The 16,209-nt window shown below is 43.7% G+C and overlaps 1 protein-coding gene across 1 annotated transcript in view; it reads right to left on the bottom strand.

Annotated features, from left to right (window-relative positions):
* LOC310771603 (uncharacterized protein) overlaps window positions 1-15,880 on the bottom strand; it is a gene marked incomplete at its 3' end in the record, with an annotated part of 39,187 nt that extends 23,307 nt beyond the window's left edge. The window contains exons 1-8 of the mRNA XM_083664181.1: window positions 15,820-15,880; window positions 13,650-13,759; window positions 7,740-7,885; window positions 7,443-7,563; window positions 4,565-4,725; window positions 4,261-4,381; window positions 1,628-1,741; window positions 1,301-1,376 (exon numbers count right to left, since the gene is read on the bottom strand). Of these exons, the coding sequence (XP_083520307.1) occupies window positions 1,301-1,376; window positions 1,628-1,741; window positions 4,261-4,381; window positions 4,565-4,725; window positions 7,443-7,563; window positions 7,740-7,885; window positions 13,650-13,756 (846 nt within the window). The 5' untranslated portion in view covers window positions 13,757-13,759; window positions 15,820-15,880. The remainder of the gene's footprint in view (window positions 1-1,300; window positions 1,377-1,627; window positions 1,742-4,260; window positions 4,382-4,564; window positions 4,726-7,442; window positions 7,564-7,739; window positions 7,886-13,649; window positions 13,760-15,819) is intronic.
* Window positions 15,881-16,209: the final 329 nt, after the last annotated feature.

The raw sequence follows: 16,209 nt of genomic DNA, 5'->3' as shown, positions 1-16,209 counted from the left end.
CACTTTCAAAACTCCTGGGTTAGGCATAACTTAGGGTGTATTCACACCTGTAGGTCGTTTGCTTTGTTCTGATTGAGGTACTTAATTGATACAATTGTTGCATTTGTGCCTTGGTTCGTTTGTGTTCACACAGCCACAAATCAAACAGTCCAAATAGTATTGCCAAGCCTCCTGGATTGGCTAGGAGACACTCCGGTAGGCTAATAGCCTCTCGTGATGGAAAAAATTATTCCCAGAGATTTTCCTATATGATTATAGAATGCGTTTTGTTAGACCTACATTGTAGGCTATGTCAGGCGTGCGAGGAGAGAGAGAGAGAGAGAGACAGAGAGAGAGACAGAGAGAGAGAGAGAGAGAGAGAGAGAGAGAGAGAAAGAGGGAGGGATTGGGAGAGAGGGAGAAAGTTATTTATTTATTTATGTAGGCTATGTAGCCTATGTAAGCCTATGTATTTATTTAGCCTATTGAGTCTATCGGGAATTTGGAGATAGAAGATCAAAGACCCTCGCAACTTCTGCTATTAGGCTACTATCACGGAGATGAGGATTAGCCGAGACATAGGCTATATGAACACCTGTCCTGTCAGGAATAAAATATTAATAAATAATTTAATAATAATGGACATTTCGAGGAAGACATGCAATCAGTCTGATTGAACCAGACAATCTTATCACAAAGAAGGCTGGCTCTGATTACCATGACTTGTTTTCATTTATTGAATGGAGACCAGAGGTAAGTTGATTGAGTTCAAACTGCTGATGTGATGATCCAAAAATCCCCCAAAGTTTATCCATGCAAGTCACAAGTCGCCAAAACAGGATCTGAATGAAGATGTTGTTTTTAAAGGATAAAAATGCTCGTTCTTCAGGCCATTACGCACAGCGCAGCTGACTACGGCAGCTGGTTTATCAAAAAATGCGCACTGTTTCCTGCAGTTGTGGCGGATCGAGGTCGGATCACGTTCTCACCACAAACGAACCGCACCAGAGTTTGTTTAAAGCAGACCGAGACCACCCTTTCTTGGCGATCTCAGTCCGCTTGTTTTGTCCCACATCTGAGTGCGATTGCTGTGTTCACACTCCCCCAAACGAACCGCACCAAGGGGGAAGACGCTCTCTGTTTCGAAACAACTGCTCCAAACGAGATAGGTGTGAATACCCCCTTAGTAACTCCTAACCATAATAACTAGCCGTGATACAGTAGCCTCTGTCCTTTTTGTAACAGGTTGATTTCACTTGATGGTGAAGTACAGGGTGTTTTTGTGTGTAGCTGAAGTAAAATGTGTTATTTATTTTCACACCGTAAATATGGAGTCCAGGTCTGTTTGATGCTCCTGGGCAGACTGACCACTGGAAACCTCTGACCTCTCCTCGACTCTGTTGAGAAGACATGATGTATGAGGTCATATAAAGTCACACACACACACACACACACACACACACACACACACACACACACACACACACACACACACACACACACACACACACACACACACACACACACAATGAACTCAACTGTAAATAGTGCTTTGATTGGATGTGATGAAGGATCGGACCAATTCTACATCTGATAACTGTGAATTTGACAACAGCATCTGTTGTGATCATCAGTTTCAAATAAATACCTCAGATCAGTAGACTGCTGTCCATCTTTGAAGTTATAAGGGTGAGACATAGACCGGTCACTCTTCATGGACACACAGCTGGGCTCAGGGGAGTCTGCTCTCTCCTGCTGCATCCTGAGAGAAACACATTATGAACATTGTGAAGGTATCTGTGTCTTTATGAAGAAGACAATCAGGATGGGCTCTTCACAGGTTAGTCGGTTCAGGAGAGGCAGGCACACAGACTGCTGGTGGTTCAGCTGGTAGCTAGGCTGCTGGTGGTTCAGCTGGTAGCTAGGCTGCTGCTGGGGCTTGGCCTGGTAGCTAGGCTGAACATCTATGATGCTGAGGAAGCTCTCATCATCTCAGGTAAAGAGCTCCTCAGCCAAGGCTCAGCGAACACTTGCCTGCAAGCTGCCTGTCTGGACTCATGACTAGAAGACCTTCCCTAACCACACACATTTGTATAAAACATTAGGTTTAGGCAAGTACAACAATGTGGTTAGGGTTAGGGTTTGGTTATGGTCGTGGTTAGATGAGAAACCCTAATCTTAACCACATCTTTTTTACTTGTCACACGTTTTCAGGAAGAAGCAATTGCGGCGACCAATCAAATGAGTTCAGGGCGGGGTTTTCCCGGCCCGAACTAGGAGGAAATGTTGGTCCAGGAACAACCAGTTCGTGCTGCAACAAGTACGTACGATTTGCACCTGTGTGAGACCTGATTAATGAAACAAAGCAGTGTTTGCCTACTATTTCTCTCACTTAATATAGCTCCTTCTAATGGAGAATATGTCAGATGAAAAGTGACAAATGGAACTGGTGTTGTCAGGTCTTGTCTGGTCTTCCATATTTGGCTGGTCATATATATATATATATATATATATATATATATATATACCACATATATATATATATATATATATATATATATATATATATATATATATATATATATATATATATATATATATATATATATATAGTTGTGTTGTCAGGTCTTGTCTGGTCTTTTGCTTGTGGAAGAAGAAAGGAATAATAAGGAGAAACCACACTAAATGAGTATCCTGCAGCGAGAGGTGATAGACTTTACCAAAGTCACGTCGTGAAAATATCAGTGTATTGGAATGATCAGATGAGATGAAGTTGGAAAATGAGCAGAGCTCTACTCCTGACCAGCCAATCAGAGTGATTTCTCTACCCCTGACCAGCCAATCAGAGTGATTTCTCTACCCCTGACCAGCCAATCAGAGTGATTTATCTACCCCTGACCAGCCAATCAGAGTGATTTCGCTACCCCTGACCAGCCAATCAGAGTGATTTCTCTACCCCTGACCAGCCAATCAAGAGTGATTTCTCTACCCCTGACCAGCCAATCAGAGTGATTTCTCTACCCCTGGCCAGCCAATCAGAGTGATGTATCTACCCCTGACCAGCCAATCAGAGTGATTTCTCTCACCAACGACCAGACGCTGATTCAAAATGTTGAATCAGCCGGAAAAGCCACCGAAAAGCTGACTAGAGCGAACGGTGTGGGACACACCGCAAATACTAGAGTGACATATGCCCAGGCATGGCCGACGACCGACTGTCGGCTTTGTGTGTCTGGAGCGATATTGAATTTCACAATATCGAATATGAATTTCACTATATATATATATATATATATATATATATATATATATATATATATATATATATATATGCAGGGACTGCAGATGAAAATGAGCCTGTATGGCTAAATCTGGCACATTTACATGATGGACTCACGTGCTCATGTTAATGTGCATTGTCCCTTTTCTTAAATAAATAAGCAAACAAACAATATATATATATACCGGTATATATATATATATATATATATATATATATATATATATATATATATATATATATATATATATATATATGTGTGTGTGTGTGTATATATATATATATATATATAGTGGGTAAACTACTCACCTTGGATAGTTTACCCACCTATGTATTTACCACTACACTGTTTTAGACAGAAACTATGGAGACATTTTTGCAGTTTCACACATCTGTGTCCTAAAGTTTAATTCACTAAAGATTTACTGATCAGCAAGTGACAATCCGAATACGTATGTGGTTTGGTTGCGTGGGTGGAGGAGAGGGAGGGGCTACTCCGGGCTTTCCCAAACTTGGGGTCGCATGGAATTCATTTAGAGTCCCCTAAAATTTCTAGTAATTGATCAATACAAATAATTATTGTTATAATAATAAAAACACCACACCCTCAATTTAAAACAACTGAAGCTACCCTACGTTTTCACAAAAGCATCAGCTAAATGACAGAAGGTAAATGTAAATATACATACCGCTAATTGTCATGATAGAGAAATAACATGTGACCCCCTTATGAATAGAAAATACTTTCTTCAGTAGGGAGGTGGCCTTTTGAGTGATATGCTGCAGGAACTGAGCTGTAGGCCTGTTAGTGGGCTCTGTGTTCACCAGATATAGCCCATATCTGTAGCCTACTTAGCTCTTCTTCAATTTTCATTATTCATTCTTTAATTTGAGTCATTGTTTGTTCAGCATTAATTTGCAGCCTTGTAAATACAAGCTCACCTCAATACTGTAGGATATCAAATCACATTTCCTCATTGCAGTATAACCAGTCCTCTTACCTTGTGTCTGAAGGTCCAGGTTCATTACTGAAGTCTGGAGGTCTCTCTTTAGACCAGTCAGTCTTCATAGACAGACAGCTGGGTACTGGAGACTCTGCTCTCTGGCGGGTGGGGGGCGGTGCTGTTGAAAAATGTAAGAGTAGATTTGAAATGTAAAAGAAATTGGGCACCACTGCCCTCGGGGGTTTGTAGAGGTACTGCAGGGGGTCTGCCAATTTTCATAAAAATAAATGTGGAATTTTTTTAAATGCATTTTAGACAAAGATAATAATATTGAAACTCACAGTATAACCAGTCCTCTTACCTTGTGTCTGAAGGTCCAGGTTCTTTCTTTTTTTTGTCTTTCTTTGGTCTTTTTTTCCAGGTTCATTACTGAAGAGTGGAGGTATGCCTTTAGACCAGTCACTCTTCATAGACAGACAGCTGGGTACTGGAGACTCTGCTCTCTGCATGTGGTGCTGACCTCTGCAAACACAAATGTTTGATACATATCATCATTAGCTCTAGTAAAGACACACAACTTCTTGCAACGTTGCACATTTTCATTATTCATTGTTTAATTTGAGTCATTGTTTGTTCAGCATTAATTTGCAGCCTTGTAAATACAAGCTCACCTTAAAACTGTAGGACAGGGGTTCCTAAACTTAAGAATACCGTGGCCCACTTTGAAATCTGAAAATCTCCCGGGGCCCACCCAACCCTTTAATCACAACTCTGATCAACACACCAGACTAAGATGATCTATTTCCCGATGTTTTTTATATTATATATTTTGTATTTCATTAACTCATTGAGTGCCATGGACGTCTTTCGACGTCCAATTAAATAGTGACGTAGAGTGCCACGGACGTCTTTCGACGTCCAATGCGTTTTTTGACGGTGGGACGTCGATCAAAGCCTTCCGCATTTCCTGTACAACTATTGCAGCTATTGGAGGTCTATAACCTATTTTACAGAACCCTTAGGTGGCGACAGTGCTCTCCAGATTACAGAAATGTCAGGAATACACAGCCTGAAATAGCCGTGATCAAAGTGAACCCGCTCATGCTGCAGCCCAGAGCCATGTAGATTGTTCTGGCTGCAACTGACGGGGGCTGCGAACACAGTCAATCCGCGCACACAACTGAGCCCTTCTGCCTCTGTCTGTCTGTCAGCATAGTTTCTCCACACGATTAGCCGCTAGAAAAGCAGCAGCCGACAATGAAAAGCCAAACCTTTTACTGCAGTCCACGTGTGGCTTCTCCATGTTGCGCTGCCTGGGAGGCGGCGCACCAAAAGCACTCCGAAAATAGACGCTGCGTGCGTGAGGCTGTGTGTTACTAGTGTGGGGAGGAGTTTTCAGCTGAGGGGGGGGGAGGGGGGTGGGGCACGCAGGGCAGGACACAACTACACCACATCACTACATCAGAAAATATTACCTAGAGTCAGTGAATGTGCTTGAAATGCTGCATTTCACAAAAGGCTGAATATCTCAGCTTATAATTTGAAATGCCTGAAAACGCTGAAAACAACCTATCTTCTCCGGCTCATAACTAAAGAACGGAAAATGGTATCAATAAACTTTTTTTTGCTGATGATACAATAGAGTCTCCTTGTTCTTTTTGCGTGTTCTGTGTTTACATAGTAATATCACACAATATTCTGTGGGCCTCGAGAAATCACTGAAAACGCTCTGAAAACTCTGGCACTGGGAGCGTCCGTTCTCCAAAAGTGGCTGGCACTCAATGAGTTAACAGAGCAGGTGAACTTGGCCATAAGGGAAATTGATAATTCATCATCCACATAGAAAAAACATTTAGGCAAAATACCCAAAAGCAGATTGTCAAAACGTTCTCCCCCCTTTACTCATCAGAAGTATTTGCAGGCATAACACATTTGTTGAGACAAAATGTGATGAGCAACAACAGAAGAAATCAATCCACAATCCATTAATGATAGGCTGTGAAAAATGCTACCTTATCTGTAAAGAGGAGACTTGTGGTGCCCATTAAACCAATTTTGATTCAGATCAATTGAGCTGAGAGGTCAGGGACCCCTTTGAAATAGTTTTCCCTCGCCAAAATGTAACCTATGTTTGGAGCGTTAGTTAGCCCCCTTACAGACAAGCTAGCATATCGTCGCTGTCGTTCCAGGACCTCGAATTTCCAAAACAGAAACTTTTCAGGAAGTAAAAAAAACCTGTTTGCTCTTAAACTACTGAACCAAATGTCGTCCAAGTTGGCACATGTCTTAATTATAGTTAGTTTCCCGCTGAATGTGTCATTACTTTATTAATATCTTACCTGGATAAGCTCAAATGATGTTGTTTATATTATCAGTCCGACTTGGAAGCGCTTTCTCATGGCCAGTCAAGCGGGAGGCAGTCGCATGCTCATGCACGAGCCCCCAAGCTCCAGGCCGCGGGGGCGCGCGCAGGAGCAGCAGCATTGCCCCTCGCCTCTCATGGCCGAATGGGGGCTTTGGCATGGGGTGAGAAATAGTCTGACATAACGTAACGTTAACGTTACTTTATTCTCGTCAGAAAGCAATCCGATTTGCATGTTAAAACAAGTTTGCAGCCTAGGAATAACTGGAAAACATTTGATTGATATATTAACGTCAGAGGAAGCCAGGATTAGTCAAAACGATATGAGAAATACACAGCGCGTCTGCCGTGTGTCTTTTCCGGGTTTATTGTCCTGCGTGGGGGGGTACACACGGAGGTAGGGGGGGAATTTCGAGGTTTGACTGACAGATTGAGGGCGAATGGCGTTACGAGATTTACTCACAAGCTCGTTTTAATGCTTTTCCATTGGTTGCATTTGTTAAAAACCACACAGAGACGTGAAGGGTGACCAATGGCATTGATTCATGACAAAAAATAAAAAAGTGAAAAAAGGCACATTCGAGGTCCTGGAACGACAGCGACGATATTATGCTTGGTACTAATGGATGCCTTAGACCTTAGGCCTTAGAAACTAGAAGCCCTAAGGCTTAGGTCTTCTAGTTTCTTCTGCTGACAGGATCTCCACTCTACCTTTACAACTGATCCTGGTACAGCCATTTGATTGCCCGCGAAAATCAGGAGTGTTGGCAGACCACTCGCGACCCACCTGCAGTATCTCCACGGCCCACAGTTTGGGAATCACTGTTGTAGGATATCAAATAACATTTCCTCATTGCAGTATAACCAGTCCTCTTACCTTGTGTCTGAAGGTCCAGGTTCATTACTGAAGAGTGGAGGTATGCCTTTAGACCTGTCAGTCTTCATCGACAGACAGCTGGGTACTGGAGACTCTGCTCTCTGGCGGGTGGGGTGGGGTGCTGTTGAAAAATGTAAAAGTAGATTTGAAATGTAAAAACATTGCGCACCACTGCCCTCGGGGGTTTGTGGAGGTACTGCAGGGGGTCCGCCAATTTTCATCAAAATAAATGTGGATTTTTTTTTTTATGCACAAAAATAATAATATTGAGACTCACAGTCTAACCAGTCCTCTTACCTTCCTGGTTCTTTCTTTTTTTCTTTTTTTTCTTTTTCTTTCCAGGTTCATTACTCAAGTCTGGAGGAAGTTCTTTAGACCAGTCACTCTTCATAGACAGACAGCTGGGTACTGGAGACTCTGCTCTCTGCATGTGGTGCTGACCTCTGCAAACACAAATGTTTGATACATATCATCATTAGCTCTAGTAAAGACACACAACTTCTTGCAACGTTGCACATTGTCAGTTTTTCTGACATGTGGAGTTGTTGATAACATGGTCTGTTGATAAGTGTCCAGGATGCCAGGTTTTGCATCAGTGGTATCCACGGCAACAAATGAGGAAAGATGGCCCCTCCCATTGAGCTCTTTGACGCAGTCCTGCACGTTACAAACTCATGTAGTCCCACTGAGCGCGCTCAGTCAACGTTGGAGCTGAATAGACTTTAGAACTGATGCCATCATCACCGTACATTATCATCATCATCATCATCATCAGCATCATCAGGTTTACAATGTGAGTGTGTCAGGTCTCCCAGGAAGCTGTTTCAAGCTTTTGAAGGAGCCTGATCTCATACAAGGCCTACAGGTATCAATGGACAAACATACATACGTAAAACACACGTATCACATGATGCTTAATACAACACATAGAACATACATACATACCACATAATACATGTACACGTGACATGTACATGTATTAACACGTTCACTGCCGTTGACGAGATATCTCGTCTTAAAAAAAAAAACGTTGACTGCCGTTGACGAGATATCTCGTCTTAAAAAAAAAAAAAAAAATTGACGGTGGGACGTGGATCTAACCCTTTTACATCTCCTATTAAAATATTGGAGGTATTGAATGTGTATACGGTAATCTATTTTACCGACCCACTAAGTGGCGACAGTGCTCTCCAGACGAGAGAAAGCCAAGAAAAAACAGCCACTTGAGGAAGCCATTCTCATGAAAATGGATTGGCGAAAACGCTTTCGCTTTCGCGCTCGGAGCTGGCGGTGGGGGATTGCAAATTTGCATAATAGATTATGGGTGCAACACACTTTGAAACACCAGCAGAAAGAATCGCATGCAGCTTCATCAAAGCTCACAACCGAAAACCCAGAAACGAACGAGCCAGATTTTACAGTCTAATCCAGACTGCGCCAGCAGCAGCAGCACAGACAGGCAGGAGAAACTCGCCTGTGAGACAAACACTGCAAAGCCACCAGAGACACACCTACGGAGGGAGGAGTTTGAAGGAGAGGGGGGTGGGGGTGCTTATGGAGGAACTATATGTTCAGAACGATATTGTTTAGATGTCTGATGGCTCACTGATGCCAAAAATAAATCGTTAAAGTGACTGTTCTGCCTGTTCTACCGAATCACGCACGCACGCGCACACACACACACACACACACACACACACACACACACACACACACACACACACACACACACACACACACACACACACACACACACACACACACACACACACAATGAACTCAAGTGGATGTGATGAAGGATCGGACCAATTCTACATAACTGTGAATCTGACAACAGCAATACAATACCTTCGTTATTTCGAATCCCACATAGGTTACGCCAAACCCCACATAGGTTACGCTAAAACCACCACCGCAAAGCGTCCTACCTGTAGTTGACCAGTCGGCAGGAAAGTATCGCGGGACTTCACAAGACTTGGTGACCGAGATCACGTTTGAGGTAATTTGGTCCCTGGGAGAGTCCAGGAAATAGCCTGGGGGGAAATATCACTATGGTGGATGTTGACGGATCAGATTATGGCGATATGCGGCGAAAACGGGAATAAAAATAGCTATTTAGATGCAGGAAAGACAGGCTCACACTTGGCCCCAAATCAGCTCCATTTTACGACTGACTTGGACGCTATTGATCTCAAAACAACGCTAGGACGGCCAGAAACGCCGCGGAGATCGCTGGGTGAGTGGCCAAATCATAATTAATGCCAGGAGATGGGTCCAGGTTAAAAAAAAACGAAATTCTCCTTTAACACATTCACTGCCAACAACGTGTAAACACGTTTTCAGAATCCAGCTGTTGACTGCCAACAACGTGTAAACACGTCCTTGGCATCGATTTTTTTTTTTTAACGGGGAGTTGTGCATCTAACCCTTTTACATATCTTATATAAGTATTGGACGTGTACAACGTGTACAACCCATTCCACCGACCCACTAAGTGGCGACAAGGAAGTAGGAAGGCAAGCAAAAAGCAGTGTGATCCATTTCCATTCTCATGAAAATGGATTGGCGGAGGCGCTTTCGTTTTCGCGTTGATTGCTGGCGGTGCGGGATTGCAAACTTGCATCGTGGATTGCGGATGGAGCACACTTTGAGGCACGCAGCGTAAATATGACCAGAGTCGCAGGGGCTTCATCGGAGCTCTCGGCCAGGGCTCCGGGAGGCGGGCGAGTCCAGCCGGGCTTCCTCGGGGAGCGGCCACGCAGACAGGCACAGCCAGGCACAGCAGCAGCGGGGCAGTGAGGCTGGTGACAAGCAGCAGGCCATTTTGCCTTGCAAAATAGCACCAAATTGGAAACAGCCATAAAAGGCTTTTAGAATGGGATTTTCAACCCATTCTTTTTTGTTTCTTTTTCGCTCTAATTTAGAGTAATTTAATTTCTATTCAGAAATTTATTTGAGAGGTCGAGAGTATGAGAAAGTGAATTTGCACAGGTAGGAAAGTGCTTGTTACACGGCGCTGCAGCCAAGAAGAACGCCCACGGAGGGAGGAGTTGAAGCAACTCTCCCTCTCGCTCTCTCCCTCTCTCTCTCTCTCTCTCTCTCTCTCTCTCTCTCTCTCTCTCTCTCTCCCTCCCTCCCTCTCTCTCTCTCTCTCTCTCTCTCCCTCTCCCCCTCTCACTAGGATTAAACCTAGTGCGTCTCCCTCCCGAGAGGGAGGGAGAGAGAGAGAGAGGGAGGGAGAGCGAGAGGGAGGGAGAGAGAGAGAGAGAGAGAGAGAGAGAGAGGGAGGGAGAGCGAGAGGGAGGGAGAGAGAGAGAGAGAGCGAGAGGGGGAGGGAGAGAGAGAGAGAGAGAGCCAAAAATGAATGGTTAAAGTGACTGTTCTATCCAATTTCACAAAAAGCCGTTTATCTCTGAATATTTTTTCTGACGCTAAAACCATGCTGTATTCAACTGCTAATGCTTACATAACTACTAACTCTACAAACTAACTCTTTTAGACAGAGAAAGTACACATTCTATTAGTACTTTTGAGATATTGTATGTTCACAAAGTCCAAGCTGAAACGAATCCTCGGCTCTTGTAAAATGAGCAAGAATCCTCAAAAAACGGCTTGGCAGAAGCTACCTACAGCAAAAAAAAACGGCTGGCAGTCAATGTGTTAAGCAATGCATAAGCAACGCATAAAGTTTAGGCATCCTTGTTAACAGAAGAGAGCGTTCACACATACCGCTGCCACGCTGCGCTGAAGCCACGCTCGCGCTGCATTTATCGTTTAGGCGTCTGTTCTATTTTTCAGCGTCTAGGCGCGCTGAACTGTCAAGCTGGCTGTTGTTTCTGACGGACTTGGGCCATATTTTCTACCGAGTTTGCCCAAAAGGGAGGGTGGAGCGCGAATTAACGAGTGCATAGTAGGAGAGCTGTCCTTCATGTGTTCCTCTATTAACGTCTTTTCTGTAAAATGTACATTATATATACCCCCTAGGGTTGTAGCGGTACTAAATTTCTGTTTCGGTGCCGGTACCAATTTGTATTTCGATACTTTCGATACTTTGATACTTTTTGTAAAAAAAAAAGTGAAACTGTCCAATGTCAAGATTTGGCTTTATTTTAAGAGTTTGGGAACAATTACACCAATAAATTGGTGTGGCATTTAAATGCTGAACAAAACAAACCTCTTGAGCAGTGAGAATACCGGTAAGTAAAATAAAGTAATGCCAGTGAAAATAAAATGACCATAAAACACTAGCCTATAGCAGCAAAAACTCAGAGAAACACCAATAACAACAATAAATAAATAATTGGTGGCATTTCAATTCTGTCTAACTTTTACTTGTCAAATAAGTACACACTCAGTAACATAACACAAATCTTTTGAACAGTGGGAAATGGGAATAAGTAAAATAAATAAAATAAATAATAATATAATAAAACACTATAGCAGCAGAAACTCAAATCTTTTTTTCTTCAACAAGCAGCATGGCTTCATATTCCCATTCTGTCCCCCAGCCTACTCAGTCTAAACCCTAGTTCTCCTATGGGTGGTAGACAGACTCACTGTTTGGCTGACTCTCAGTTTACTCACTCAGTCCCTCCCATCCCAATGTCTTCTTCAGGTTCCTAGCCAAGAAAACGAGGGTGTCAACATGTTCCTCGGTCAGTCTAGATCTTGTTGGACTGCAGATATTCCCAGAAGTACTGAAAACACGTTCAGATGCACAGCTTGATGCTGGAATACAGAGATATTGTCTAGCAAACTGAGCTAAGATGGGCAGGTCTGTCTGGTGTTGCTTCCACCATGCCAGGGGATCCTCTGCAGGGCTGATGTCTCTAAATTGTTTATACTCAGTAATCTCAACTTCCAGTTTAGCACTTCTTGTCATGGGTGGGGCATTCAGGCAGTATTACTCACAGTTTACATCTAACGTTATGTAGGCTACTTTCACGCATACTTCAGTCAGGGTTATCGACAGTCCATATTATTGCCTCTGCACGTTTCCCGACGCTACAGTGAGCGCTCGTTAACTAACGTTACTGCGGAGTCCGCTGTTAGTACAGCAGAGTCCGCTGTAACGTTAGTACAGCGGAGTCCGCTGTAACGTTAGTTAACGTTAGTTAACGAGCGCATTTTCTCACTGTAGCGTCGGGAAACGTGCAGAGGCAATAATATGGACTGTCGATAACCCTGACTGAAGTATGCGTGAAAGTAGCCTACATAACGTTAGATGTAAACTGTGAAAGGGCACAGCTGCTGCTACTAACTGGGCTGGGAGAGGCTTTGTGTTTAGCCATAGCCTACTTTGCTAGTTTGCTTTTAATGTGCGCGGGTCTGCTCAGTGCTCAGCTGCTTTTTTTCCTCAAACTCTTTTCCTCACCGCTTGACATGTGGATATGACGTCACTCACTCCAGCGCATTTCTTAAAGAGACAGGCTCATATTGACCATTATCAGTCATAGCAGCGGTCGGAAAAGTACCGGGTCTTTTTAAATCTTAGTATAGAACCTGTTCTACAGCAATAGTACCGCGGTTCGGGGGTAGTACCGGTAGTACCTACATCCCTAATACCCCCCCTGTCTCAATGCATGTATCACTCATGGTGTTGATGACTCATAGTCACATGATTACCCGAGGGAAAATAACAATTACAGCCGGCCAGGAAATAGACAGACATCATCACTTGCATCTGAAAAGTGTAAAAAACCACTGCTCATGTGATCAGCGTAGCGCAGAGCGGGGCTTCAGTGTGGCGTCCTGTGTGAACGTAAATAGGCGCCTAGCGTGCATGAAGCAATGCCTATATGCCTAGGCGTAGAAGCGTCGCTTAAGGCATATGTGTGAACCAAGGGTTAAGCTGCTACATTTAAGCTTTCTCTTCTCTTCTTTTTTTTATATACCAAAGATAAGATGTTTATTTCTAGTATTATGAGTGTGCAGGGGACAGCAGACTGGAATGAGCTCAGCCAGTCTGAAATTCATATTATACACAACTTGATACATCAAGCGAGCATTTTGGTGAAGATGAAAATCGGCAAGCCTCAGGAGACCATAACAATGGAACAGAGGGCGTGTGGGTGCGTTAAACCCCGACCATGACATGGCTCGTATTATTTTCTTTTGCAGACTTTCAAGTTTCTTGTAGTGACTAGGAAAGGTGTTGCACCATATGACATTACAGTAGTAAAGTTTAGAGTGTAACAGTCATCTTACTTTGTGTCTGAGGGTCCATGTTGAGGACTGAAGAGTAGAGACTCCTCCACAGACAGAGAGCTCTCAGGAGGCTCTGCTCCAACCTCTTCCTCCACACGACCACTCATCTTCTGAGAGGAGACAGACAGACAGACAGACAGACAGACACACACACACACACACACACACACACACACACACACACACACACACACACACACACACACACACACACACACACACACACACACACACACACACACACACACACACACACACACACACACACACACACACACACACACACACACACAGAGTCCCAGCTCATTAGTAGGGCTGAACAATTTGGGGAAAACATCTAATTGTGATTTTTACCACGTGCACAGAGCATGGTCAAGAGACGGCTCTTTAGGGTGAGTCATTCAGTCAGTCAGTCAGTCAGTCAGTCAGTCAGTCATAATGTTCACGGAAAGAACGCTTATTTCAGGGTCACTAAATGGTGAGATTCCCTCTCTTTTCCCAATGGGGTGGTGTGTTTCAATCAACACTGTGTGAATTACAACGAGCGCACCTAGACACAAACACACACACACGCACACACACACACACACACACACACACACACACACACACACACACACACACACACACACACACACACACACAGTGCAGTGGGGTACAGTCTGCAGTGTTTGTCCTGCAAGATTAGAAACCGAGATCTTTGCAAATATTGAGTTTTGAAATGTGTGTTTCAACATTCTGACCCAGTGATCCTTTGGATCCACATTAAAGGAAGACATTCACATATTTCTGTATGTTTTGGTTACGTTATTTCACAACTATTTTAACATGACAGCATGGCTGCTGCACTTCAAAGCATGGAAACAGAGTCGCAGACGCGGTGCCATCAAGTGTAAGCAGGTCTGTGTCAAAACATTCAACACTGAAACGTGAATATGGAGCTATAAAATACATTCTTTTTAGAAATACGACACAGCGAAAACCACATGGGATAGTTTAATCTCCCCGATTATCAAGCTGCAACCCAATCGTGTTGTCATTTCACTTGTCTGAAAACCAGAATATGTCAGCCCAGTCTCCAAAAGAAGTTCAATAGTAACATTAGTCCACAACCTAAAAATGTTTCTGTCACATCAACACCTTATGTCTTTAACTAACAGGTCAACTATTCTGTCGTGTCACACACACACACACACACACACACACACACACACACACACACACACACACACACACACACACACACACACACACACACACACACACACACACACACACAAGCTTCATTCATTATTTCTTTTTTATCAACACTTGTCTTGAATGACTTCATTTTCAAGCAGATCCTCGTCTGTCTGTAGTGTCGGGTGGATACTGTCAGGTGCCTAAATGTGCAGAACATGTGCAACAGCGCCCCTCTGTGGTCACACACGGTGGTCACAGATTTCAGTGAAACACTGCTGGCTTATGAGAAATCAGCCCGGTGAACCCGCCCTCAGAGACGAGAGGCGGATGACTCAAACGCAACACAGCAGTCTGCTCTGTAGGCAAGTCGACGCATGTCATCTTAGTTAGTAGCGCCCTATGTAGGCCTAATATGAAGCAGATTAGTTTACCACCCATTGAGCTATATTAAATATATATATGTCGATGTTCCCACCTCGCTCTGAAGTCCTGATCTGTCTGCAGAAAGTCAACAAGCCGTTTCTCTCTTTATGAGGAGTCATGTGACTGAAAGACGCTCATCTCGCAGAGTCTCAGACACACAGATGGAATAAAACTGGGTTAATTTAACGGTTTAATAAACTGCGTCATGTCGGTCTTCTGTGAAGTACAGGCCCCGCCCAAATCAACTTCCCTCGTTGTTTTACTGACGCCATTATCTCACTGTTACATCTTTTCTATGAGCGTTACTTTGAGAGAGAGGAAAAGAGGCAGGTGAACGCAGTAAAACACCTGCGATCAGTAACAAACTGACTCAGACACTTTTACAATCAACAGATGTGAACTCAGACAGTGGAAAAAGGTGACAGATATCAGCCAGGGCAGAGACACTAAACCACTCAGAAATCATTCACTTACTTAGCAGCACAAGTTCGAGAAGGTGACTGTGTCACCTCACCTAAAGGCACGATAATAATAATAACGTTAATAATGTAGTATTAACACTCACCCTGCGTCTTCTCTCTGCTCTCTCAAAATGGTGTCGGTGTGACTCTGAGTTGAACTGCGACACACTTGACTTCCACTGTCAACAGTTACTTTGCTCCGCCTCAGCCTGTATAGAGAAGTGTCGTGGCAGCAGGGCTGGATGATGATGAACAAAACGTCGCTCCGAGTGTTTCCGGCTCTGGGCGGAAGACCGTGCTGTGCTCCAGGAACAATATTCCGCTCAATTCTTGCGTTCCGTTTAGAAAACATGGGCGACGCGAGTAACGAGAGTTAGCTCAAAACAAACACTTTGTTTGGTATGTCCATGCTTCTTGTTTTTTCTCTAACTCGTATCGACTGACTGCCTGCTGTTGCATTTGTGTGGGGGAACGAAAACACTGCAGCACACAGG

Source organism: Poromitra crassiceps, assembly GCF_964638095.1.
Source record: "Poromitra crassiceps genome assembly, contig: HAP1_SCAFFOLD_865, whole genome shotgun sequence".
NCBI lineage: Eukaryota > Metazoa > Chordata > Actinopteri > Beryciformes > Melamphaidae > Poromitra > Poromitra crassiceps.
The sequence above is the reverse complement of the archived record's forward strand: the minus strand, read 5'-3'. Positions and strand labels throughout refer to the sequence as shown.